The sequence below is a fragment of the Pseudochaenichthys georgianus genome, chromosome 15 (assembly GCF_902827115.2).
Source record: "Pseudochaenichthys georgianus chromosome 15, fPseGeo1.2, whole genome shotgun sequence".
Taxonomy (NCBI): Eukaryota; Metazoa; Chordata; class Actinopteri; order Perciformes; family Channichthyidae; genus Pseudochaenichthys; species Pseudochaenichthys georgianus.
Window position 1 is genome coordinate 3,052,448 of NC_047517.1, and position 10,497 is coordinate 3,062,944.

Below are 10,497 nucleotides of genomic sequence, written 5' to 3' on the forward strand. Positions count from 1 at the left end.
CTCAATAATGTTTGAGGGGAACGGGAGATTAGAAATAGGTCTATAGTTGGCTAAAACCTCTGGATCGAGGTTGTGCTTTTTAAGAAGCGGTTTTATCACAGCTACTTTGAATGATTGTGGAACATAGCCTGATAATAAAGACATATTCATAATATTTAATAAGGAAGTGCTAATTAATGGAAAAACTTCCTTCAACAGCTTAGTTGGAATTGTGTCTAACATACACGTTGATGGTTTAGAAGAGAGAATCATTGAATTTAATTGTTCAAGGTTTATGGTTGAATAGCATTCTAGTTTACTATCTAGTCAACTTTATTGTCAATCTTACTCAGTTTGTGTTTATAGACAGAGATCAAAAAGACGTTTCCAACAATCCCAAATACGAAAAATTAAATTATACAATTTACAGATATGTATACAAATATATATATATATATCCTATATACACCATCATGTATAATGATGGTGTATGATGTAGAAGGAAGTGTGGTAGATAACAAGTAAATATAGAGTTACATACAGATCCATGTTACAGCAAAAGATGGAATAACTAAGAAGCACGCAGTATAATAATAATTACATGCAACAATTAAATAACTGCTCAGCGTCTCCACCACAATCCCAATCTGCTGTGTCCTGTTTTCCTCCCCTCTGCATAACACCCTATCACACATACGAAACAACGCAGAGTCCCAGGGTGTTAAGAGTATGTTTATTTAAATGTTCTCCTCTACTGGCCAACACAGGGAGCATATGCTGGGTGTAGAAGTTCTCCAGGAGGAGGAGATTTCAATGCCATGCAGGGTCTTTGGGGATGGGGATGATGATCGCCTCCTTCGTGGTCCACACAACAAAGTAGCAGAGACTCCGGTCTGTGATGTGCAGCTGCCCTTGGACCTGGTGCCAGTGTGGGTGATTCTTTTTGAGAAAATATGACCCACCCTCACGGAGACAGAAGGATGGTAACTGGACTGCCTCCGCGATGGTCATGTTCCTCTGGCTGTGTGGACACTTCACCTCCAGCAGGGCAGATGGCTGCACAAGTCCATCGGGTGATGCTCCCAAAACACCCGACTCACTCACAAAGAGACCAGACTCGAACACTGTCACCCGATAGGCCTGCACAAAAGCCTTCACCGCTTCGGCCTCATTTACAACCCCCCAGTTCACAGCCATGACTCTGTCCAAGTTGTACCCCCCAAGCACCCTCTTCATGAGGGACGCGCATGGAGTGGATGAAAGTCCCGACCGCAGCACAGCACCAAAATTGCTGGCTGTCAACCTGCCCTGCCAGTGTAACTGCCACTGAGGATGTGTCCGCTGTCCTACGGTGGCTGTCTGGATGGCAGCTTGCTGGTCTCTGCTCAGTCGCATTGAGGCAAGAATTGCTTCAAGCCCCCGACCCCCATGCCCCTTCACCAGCTCCGGCACGGTGACAATGGCCTGATGTTGAGGCCGCGGCTCTGGCTCAGGTGACAAAAGCCATGCCATGCCACACTGTGCGCCCCTCAGTGCAGACCTGAACCAGTCTACATCCTCAGTGGAGATGTCTCTGGCCAGTGGGTTGTATGTCTCCTCTCACTGTTGGTAGAGTTGAGACACCGGCTGGACTACTTTGGAAGTGCCAGGCTTCCTCCACTGGCACTCAACATCTGTGGAGCTGATCTGCCATATGGCACATATTGCCAATGCTGCAGCGTGGCTGCATTTGTACATCCCCCGTGCACAATCACAGACAACGCTCTGCATCGCGCCATCGTCTCCCATGCAGATCTGTAAAAATAAAGTAAGTACCATTTTTTAGCATGCTATAATAGATTGAATGAGCAATAATACAAGGATGGTCCGGATCTGGGGGTGGGAGGGTTTATTTTTCCATAGTTTTGTCCTCCTGTCTGATTGTTGTTATTGTTTGTTTTTTCTGTATTTTTTGTAATTTGTGTTGTATTGGTTGTGATTGTACATTGTATTTTTCTAAATGTGTATGAATACATTTTTAAAAAACATTTGATCAACAATAAAAAAGGATTTGGTCAGGATCTAGACTCAGTGTGTAGTTTATTAATTAAGCAATTAGGAAAACACATACCAGTGTACCAGAGGGAGTCACACACAGCTGTGCCTGGATAACCAAACAAATTGACAAGATAACCAAAATCCTTGAATCTACACACAGCAAATAAACTCAAATGACACAACGAGATGTAAAAGGAGATCACACATACAGTATAGTCGATATAAAACTGGCCGCTTCAATCTGAAGAGCAACTAAAACAAAACACGGGAGTGTATCTTGTTCTTATGAACACTAATGTTATCCACAGCATACACAGAGACCACGAAGTTCTTAAGGAGAAAACTAGTTGCTAAAACAAAACACGTTAGTGTACCTTGTTAGCTAATGTTAGCTAGCTGACATTAACGTTACACATTGCACTCATATTACTCACCGACATCTTGTAAAGCCGGTCCCGCTGAACCGACTAACTCCCCTTTCGTGTATGTACAGCTCTCAACATGCCCAGACTTGTAGTGATTTTCAACTCGTTTTATACTTTTCGCCTCATTCTGAAAGAAACAGTTGACATTTGCTAACGTGACGGCCATCTTTGTGATGGTGACGCGTATTGTGCGAGACCAGAGACCTGTAGTTCACTGAGCGGTTTCACACACAAACATGTGTAACTTCACAGTTTTACGACACATTTTAATTTTTTTGACTTGCAAAATGTTCTTTTAAATTGACAAATATCATATGTGTCATTTGTGGCACAATTCAAACGGGATCAAAAGATAACTTTTCTCTCTCCATTGACTTCAATGTATAATTTTCCGCTTCCGGGGTCTCATGGAGGCTCCCGGAAGGGGAGGGACTTCGCCTCTCTCTATCATGCAATCGAAAGTGAAATTTAAGCTCGCTCCATTGTGGAGAGATTCACTACCCCCCCCCCCCCCAGTTGACAGGGGTCGCCAGGGGTCGCCAGTCACTAGCACTGTTATTCTGGGGGTCGCGGGCTGAAAGGTTTGGGAACGCCTGCACTAACAGCTTCTTATACCATCACTTCATTTACCTGCCAGAAACGATAGACTATGATGTAGATCCTGCTTTACATATTCTAGCGTAAACGTTAAATGTCTCAATATCTCTATCTGCAGCTTTTCTTATGACATTTTTCCACAGGCCAACAACAGTTTAAAAAAAACTATTTCCCTCAAAGAGAAAACCAAACATGCCCTGTTGTCTTGAGAGAAAAAAGTGCAGAAGGAAACATCCATTGACCTTAGTGTGATGCTCTGTGATGGCGCCAGCGTATGGCTGGGGTAGTCCAGGGTTGGGTTGTAACGGAATACATGTAACGGCGTTACGTAATCAGAATACAAAAATCAAGTAACTGTATTCAGCTCGCGTTACATTTAAAAAATGAGTAATCTGATTACAGTTACTTTCGTAAACCTGAAGTGAATACATTTTGGATTACTTATTGCAATTATTGGTGGAAAGAATTCCTCACAACATTTAATATTCATTACTAAAGGTACAGCCGAATCATCACAGTGCACAAAAACCTTTACCGCCGCAGATGGACCAAAAAAGGGAGCGTTGGAAAAAAAAGGGGCGGGTCCGCTCAGTGAAACAATAACAACGAAACATGGAGGAACAAAAGTCTGCGTTTAAGTCGTGTTTGTGTTTAGAGGTGTGTGTGGTTAAAACACATCAGCCTGCGGTCGCTCTTTAGCCTTATGATTCTGAAGGTAAACACAGCGAAGGCGGTGCGTGAAAGGAGGTGCGTGAAAGGCACTGCGCGCTCGGCTTCTCAGAGGCTGAGTTAACCCTCCCGCTGCCTCCTGGGGCCTATACTGTGAACCTGGTTCAACCTAACCTGGATATGTTTGAGTTAGCCGGTTGGCTTAATCCAAAACATACGCGCTCTCGCTAAACTGTACTACGACGCTGGTTATCAAGTGGATCGCTCAAGCCAGCCGTGTCCTATCTAGTTAGGTGCGCGTTCACATGAAAGGGGTGGTATTTGGAGCATTCGACCAATCACAAACATGGAGAAGCGCACTGACAGCGCAGCGTCATACTTCCTGAATGAAAAGTGAACTTTAATACTAGTCAAAAATGAAGAAGTTAAACTTTAAACATCCATGACTTAAACACTTTATCCAGGATCAAAGCCTCAGAGCTGCACCTGCAAGGTGAATACAGCTGGAACAGAAAAAGTGTTTGAATGCGTACATTAACAGGTTTATGATATCACTGCGCGTCTAAAACACGATCTGACTTCAATTACATTTGTCTCGAGTGTTTCGTCAACTTATGTGTTGCTTAAAATAATACTTCTGCATACAGTAGGCTATGTGACACTGTGAGTGTTGCACGGCCAGATACGGCTCAGCTGACTCAGATAAGGAGATATGATACATTATGAAGTGATATGCCGCGGACTGTACTTAATGTATTCTGATCCGGTTACTTATGTTGTGGCCGATATGTAAGTAAGCTTTCTTAACGCTAATGCTATAATAGTCAGATTGCTCTGAAGATGGAGGTGATATTCTATTAATGTTCACGTTCACACAGTCGGTGATTTTTGCCGGCCGTCTTTCCTGCGACGGCAGTTTTTCTGTATTTCCTTTCTCCTGTAATATGACTTGATCGCTTTAAACTCCGCACACTGAGCTCTGATTGGTCAGCAGGCGGTGCTTTCACTGAGTTGAGCTCTTAGCCTGCAACCTAACCTGGTCCCGACCAGGTTAGCTGCTTAGCATATATTACCATGGAGATCTAGCCTGCTAAAAAGAGAACCAGCTTCGTAGGACCGGAAAGCCGGAGTGTTCCCTGAATTTAGCCGGCTAAGCGAAAATCCTGCTTCGCAGTATACCCCCCTGGTGCTGCAGAGATTTCATGAAGTGAAGGAGGTGTTCCTTCTATAGAACAGCTGTGGGCAGCAGATACTGTGAGTGTCACGGACATGAATTCATAGATCAAGGCAGACTGGTGCACAGAGTATCCTGTTTTGCCAATCCGGTGCTTAAACAAATATAGCTCTACACCCCTGGCCGAAATGTCCTTAAAATGAAGTCTGAGTTCGACATGTTAATTCATGTCCTGCCAACACTGACAGGACAGAAGGCGACACGCCCTTTCTAAGCCGTGTCCCTCACTCCTCACATCCCAAGCTGCATTCTCAAAAAGTGTATTATGTTGTTGCATCGTTTCAGATGTTATGTTTTAGTTGTGCTCTTGATAAGCCATTAAAACAGTAAAAACACGTTCAGTTTCCTTTTGCTTTTTGTGTCTCCTGTTCACCAAAACATACCCATCTGTGATGGAAAAAGAAAGTAATCCAAAAGTAATCTAAAAGTAATCTGATTACGTTATTACTTTTTTAAGACACGTAACTGTAACTGTATTCGGATTACTTTCAGAGCCATGTATTCAGTAATCAGTAACTGATTACATTTACAAAGTAACCCTCCCAACCCTACAGCCATACCAAGAAATGGCTTAGCCCCACCATGAAAAATGATGTTAAAGTAAGCAAAATAAAGTCCGCCAACTCGCGCGGAGTAAATTGCACAGACAGCAGTTAGTAAGATTGATTTCAGTAGCCACTTCTGGTCTGGAAATACCGAAGACTAGAAACTGTTTGGAAAACTTTTGTCACGTAGTGATCGTCTTCTCAATAGAACATCTTTGATAATGTATTCTGGCCAATCAGAATCAAGATAACGGCGTTGCAGGTGTTGTTGCAGGAAGTCCCGACGAAGAACACTTTTGCTGTAGAACATCTCTATATACATTGATACAACATTACGTGTTGATAGAAATCAACACATAATGAAATGAGACCCCATGGTTTGATGATTGATAGGTGTGTGCCCTGTCTTTCATTTTGACACACAGAACAATGGGGGCTATCCACCCTTATCCAAAATGTAAAGTAATTCATTCAACCTCTTCTCTCTGTGAGGAGCAGCAGCTTCAGCTTTCAGAACAAAGTAACACAAAACTAAAATCGCATTCATTTTTTTAAATATGTCGTGTAGTAATAGCTTTATTTATTTTTCTTCTCAAGAGAGTACCAGAATGTGTATTTTCTGTTTGTATTTAAAGAAATCTCCTGGGGGAGAATCCCCCCAGACCCCCCTGTTGGGGTTGGGTTTTCAGCATGTCAACTCTTTCACTTGTGGGGAAATTGCAGGATTGGTTCCAGGTCGCCCTTTTCATTTACGACAAGACAAATGTGCCTTTTTATTTCGTACAGTTTAATTTGGATTGAGACAGGGACATAATCTAATCATCACGCGTGGCGTTTCACTGTCAAAGGGAGCGATATAGCGTGTATGTAATTACATTGCAAATACTGACTTGAGCCCCACCACTGTATGGGTTAGCCCTACCATAGATTACCCAACACAAATACTCTGGCGCCGCCACTGGTGATGCTAGTTCAGACACTTGGCATCTCATCTCGGGTGCAAGTTCATCAATGTTTGGGCTCAGGCTCTGAGCTGAGGAGACCCTCAGGATGGAGTGAAGGTGTGCATGCAATATACCGGCGGGCTAGATCTAATAGTAATTAAACATTATCCTGCGGGTCTAAATGAAATCCACCAAGGGCCTGATTTGGCCCCCAGGCCTTGAGTTTGACACATGTGACTTAGGTAATGAATAACAGAAAATACCAGGTTCTTTGCAAAGAAGGTAAGAGAAAATAAATATATTACGTAAAAGCGATGAGTCAAAAATATTGTTGCAAATTGTTTACCTACACCCTAATAATTAGCCCATTGCGCAATATATGTCAAGAAAAAGCCTAAAAATAACACCAATACCTTATGAATAGATATCATACTGTGTTAGCCCCTTTAAACCCACTGCAGCGCCCTCTACAGGTCAGGCTGAATGCTTATATATAGAGCCTGTAATCAGTGAAGTGATCACAGCTGCTGAGGAGACAGTCAGGATGCTAATTTGTTAGTTTGTTGAAACTGTGTTGCACTACGTGGCTTATGGTCTTCATCTGCATGCTTTCAGGTAAGAATGTAAGCATTCAAAAGTACAAATTGTGCCTAATAATAATGATTATTCACTCTTTATTTTCATGCAGTCGTTGGTGGTGTCCCCAGTAATGCAACACAGGAGGATACCAGTCATGCCAGGTTGGTTCAATTGATTATTGTTTTTTAAAAGCATTTGATCAAATATACAAATTATTAACGAGGAATTCCTTGTTTTTGTAGACAATGTTACTGCGATGTCAGATGTGCAAAAACAAGGTAAACAGTAATTTTATACAAACTGAACATTCTGTTTATATCTCTATTTGTTTTTAAACTATATTTCACTTAATATTTAATGTACAGGTAGTGTCATTCCCTTAAATGGCACCCAGAATATGACTCATCCTGCAACAGGTACGTTTATCAGATATTGAATGTCGTGTTTTAAAATGATTTGATTTAACCCTCAGATTTCTCTAGGTGTGTTGGTGTCAATGCTAGAGCCACAGCGATCCAGCTCAGAAACTCTAGAAGGTAAACTTTGAATACATGTGTAAAACAAATATAGTCTTTCATAGATTCAATGTACAGTGACTCGTTTTATCACGTCGTAGGGCTTGAAGATGATGTGATTGTCCAAGAGGGAGACATGTTGATCCCGGTAAGGACAACTTTTATTTCCCACATTTCTTTAGGATGCAATGAAATTCCTGGCCAACTGTTTTTATTATTGTAGAATAAAGACTCCTGAGCACCGAGGGGCGAGCCGGCACACTAAGGGACAGCATTGAAGGGGAAATTAATAAAACAAATGCATTAAACTACAAATATTTAAACTAATACCAATTATGCCTTTGCCACCACTACTCCCCTCCCGACTACTTCTTAGAATTATTACAAATAATAATAATGCTTTTTTTAAGTCAGGCAGACCTTAAAGGTGTGGTAGGTAATTCACTTCAGAAACACTTGTTATATTCCATGGAATGCTCTTAACATCCCGATAGAAATGAATACATTAAATGCTTTGACAATAAATACATTAAAAAATGTCATCTGTGGAAGCCGTGGCGCTGTAAAAAGCACGACCAATCATCTGAGCCGGCCTGGCTAAAATAACTTGATGGCCTGCCTGCCTGTCAGCCTTCCATCTGTGCACAAACTCATCTTGTGCCCTCATTGGTCATGTGTGTGTTGGAGGAGGGGCTCTGTAAGGAGGTCTGAAGGAAGAGGCAGATTTTTTTCCGGCTATGTATTTTACCCATGGATGTATAAGACTAAAGACTTTACCCACCTTTTAAGTTGTAAAATGAAGTCTGCAAAATTCTGCAATTGTTGATTGAAATTGGGCTCAAAACTGGTAAATTAAGACGATGAACAACCATATTTATAAATCCATGAAAGTGTGGCGATAAAACCGAACCGTTGTTGCTGTTTATATTTTCAGGAGGACAGGAATGCCGTGCAGAACCTGTGGTCGGACGCCGTCATGCCGTACACCATCAGTCAGGAACTCGGTGGGTGGATTCTTTATTAACCCGCTCTAATGTTTGACTCATTAGCAACAAGTGATTAGCAACTGTTATGTTTTCATTCCAACAGCTGATCGAGCGTTTGACATCCACGCTGCCTTCAAGATGATCTCAGACGTCACCTGCATTCGCTTCACGCCTCACACCACAGAGCTGAACTACATCGAGTTCCGTAATGGCAAAGGGTGAGAGATGTTACTATTCAACCCAAAACTATTATTATTTCTCTCTTGTCTTGAGGTATTTTGATTTGTGTCTTCACTCATAACTATCTAGTAGTAATATAACACTTGTGAACACCTTAAATATATTTTTTTCTTTTCACATAAGGCAGCAAATTAAGTCAAACTCTTTTGTTTTTTAAGTATTAGAAGTTAAAATACAAGTGTTGCTCTCGTATAAATAGCCTCGACTGAAGGTTATTTATTTGTATCTATTTCAGGGAGTTTCTCCAGTGGATATAGTTCCAATGATAACTGGGAAGATGGATTAAAAATAAAAATTGTGCAAATAACTCTCAGAAATAAGGTCCCATGGAGGTCCCCCGGAAAGGGAGGGACTTCGCCTCTCTATACTGCAGCAACACGTGGATACATTTGGTTTAAAAAGTTTCTTTCCGCTTGGCTTTATGTTACCAGAAGTAGGAGAGTAAATGCATTTTCTTGTCTCTGCAGCTACACATCCGTCCTACGTTGGATGTGTAGGAGGAGCCCAGGCGCTGTACTCCGCACCCTCGTGCTCTGTGGGTAATGTTTGCCATGAGATCATCCATGCTCTGGGTCTGCACCACGAACACAACCGCAGGGACCGCGACCAGTACATCTCTGTGGAGTGGAGCAACATCATGCCAGGTGAACACCTCGCTGGGAGACATTATCCTGTATTAAGAAAACGCAATGAATAGTTTTTCCATTTCGCATATTTTAAACTGCATATGTATTTTTGGGGAAATTCGATGTAGAAGTACATTGTAAGGTTTTAATGTTTTCTTTTAGATGATACAAATCCTTAAAGGCACAGAAATAAAACATAAAATGGTGCTGTAGCTTAGGATGATTAGAACAAACCAACTCCATGTTCTGCAGAAATCAAGGTGTAATGAATTATTCCTGATTTTAAAAAGGGAAACGAAGCAACTTCGAGGTGAAACAAGGAGACACTCAGAACCTGCCGTATGACCTCAACTCCATCATGCACTACGGAGAGTAAGTCTGAACCCATCCTCGTGTATTTCTTCCCCTGCATAACATTTAAAAAGAAAAACGAATAATAATGCCAATACAGGATGAATGAATTCTAACTTGGGAAGAACTGTATGTTATAATCCTACACAACTATTTAGTAAATTATCTTTTGTTTCAGGTCTTACTTCAGTCAAGATGGCAGTCCGACGGTGTTGTCGAAGACTAGCGGGGTGCAGATAGGTCAAAGGACACACCTCAGTGAGCTGGATGTACTGAGGCTGAACTCACTCTACCACTGTGGTAACGACTAACCAACTGCGCTACTGTCGAAATATATTACAGACGCATGCATAATCCAAATTGAAGTACAGTTTTCAGTTCATGCAAAGTATTCAAACTTTATTCAGACATGAGGAGGGACGCACTGAGCCACGCTGATGTTAACTGACATTAACCATGAGATTAATAAAGTTTTTGAAAATCCTACCCCGCTTGCTCTTTCCTTGTATTGAAAATGTATACCTACAAGCCTATACCTAGAATTCTCTGAGTTTGTATCAACTTTGGTACCTAAAACGGATAAAGGAATTACTGTAGGTGACTTTAATATTCATGTTGACGATGATAAAAATAGCCTTACTGTTGCATTTAACTCTATATTAGATTCTGGTTTAGGTCCTATCTATCTGAACGCTCTCAGTTTGTACGTGTTAACGATGAATCTTCCACGCAAACCAAAGTTAGCCATGGAGTGCCACAGGGCTCAGTGC

At 41.7% G+C, this 10,497-nt stretch overlaps 1 protein-coding gene across 1 annotated transcript; it reads left to right on the forward strand.

Annotated features, from left to right (window-relative positions):
- Window positions 1-6,961: 6,961 nt before the first annotated feature.
- On the forward strand, window positions 6,962-10,213 carry LOC117460140 (hatching enzyme 1.2-like). Its single transcript, XM_034101387.1, has 11 exons — window positions 6,962-7,045; window positions 7,119-7,170; window positions 7,252-7,287; window positions 7,375-7,425; window positions 7,492-7,545; window positions 7,626-7,672; window positions 8,459-8,528; window positions 8,614-8,731; window positions 9,225-9,394; window positions 9,667-9,748; window positions 9,906-10,213. The coding sequence occupies exons 2-11, from the start codon at window positions 7,140-7,142 to the stop codon at window positions 10,036-10,038; spliced, it is 792 nt and encodes a 263-aa protein (XP_033957278.1). The 5' UTR covers window positions 6,962-7,045; window positions 7,119-7,139; the 3' UTR covers window positions 10,039-10,213.
- The last annotated feature ends 284 nt before the right edge of the window (window positions 10,214-10,497 follow it).

Coding starts and splice junctions, on each gene's coding strand:
- LOC117460140 (XM_034101387.1), top strand. CDS start 7,140: ATGCAACACAGGAGGATACCAGTCATGCCAG. Junction 7,426..7,491: donor TATGACTCATCCTGCAACAG/GTACGTTTATCA, acceptor AGATTTCTCTAG/GTGTGTTGGTGTCAATGCTA. Junction 7,546..7,625: donor CAGCTCAGAAACTCTAGAAG/GTAAACTTTGAA, acceptor ATCACGTCGTAG/GGCTTGAAGATGATGTGATT.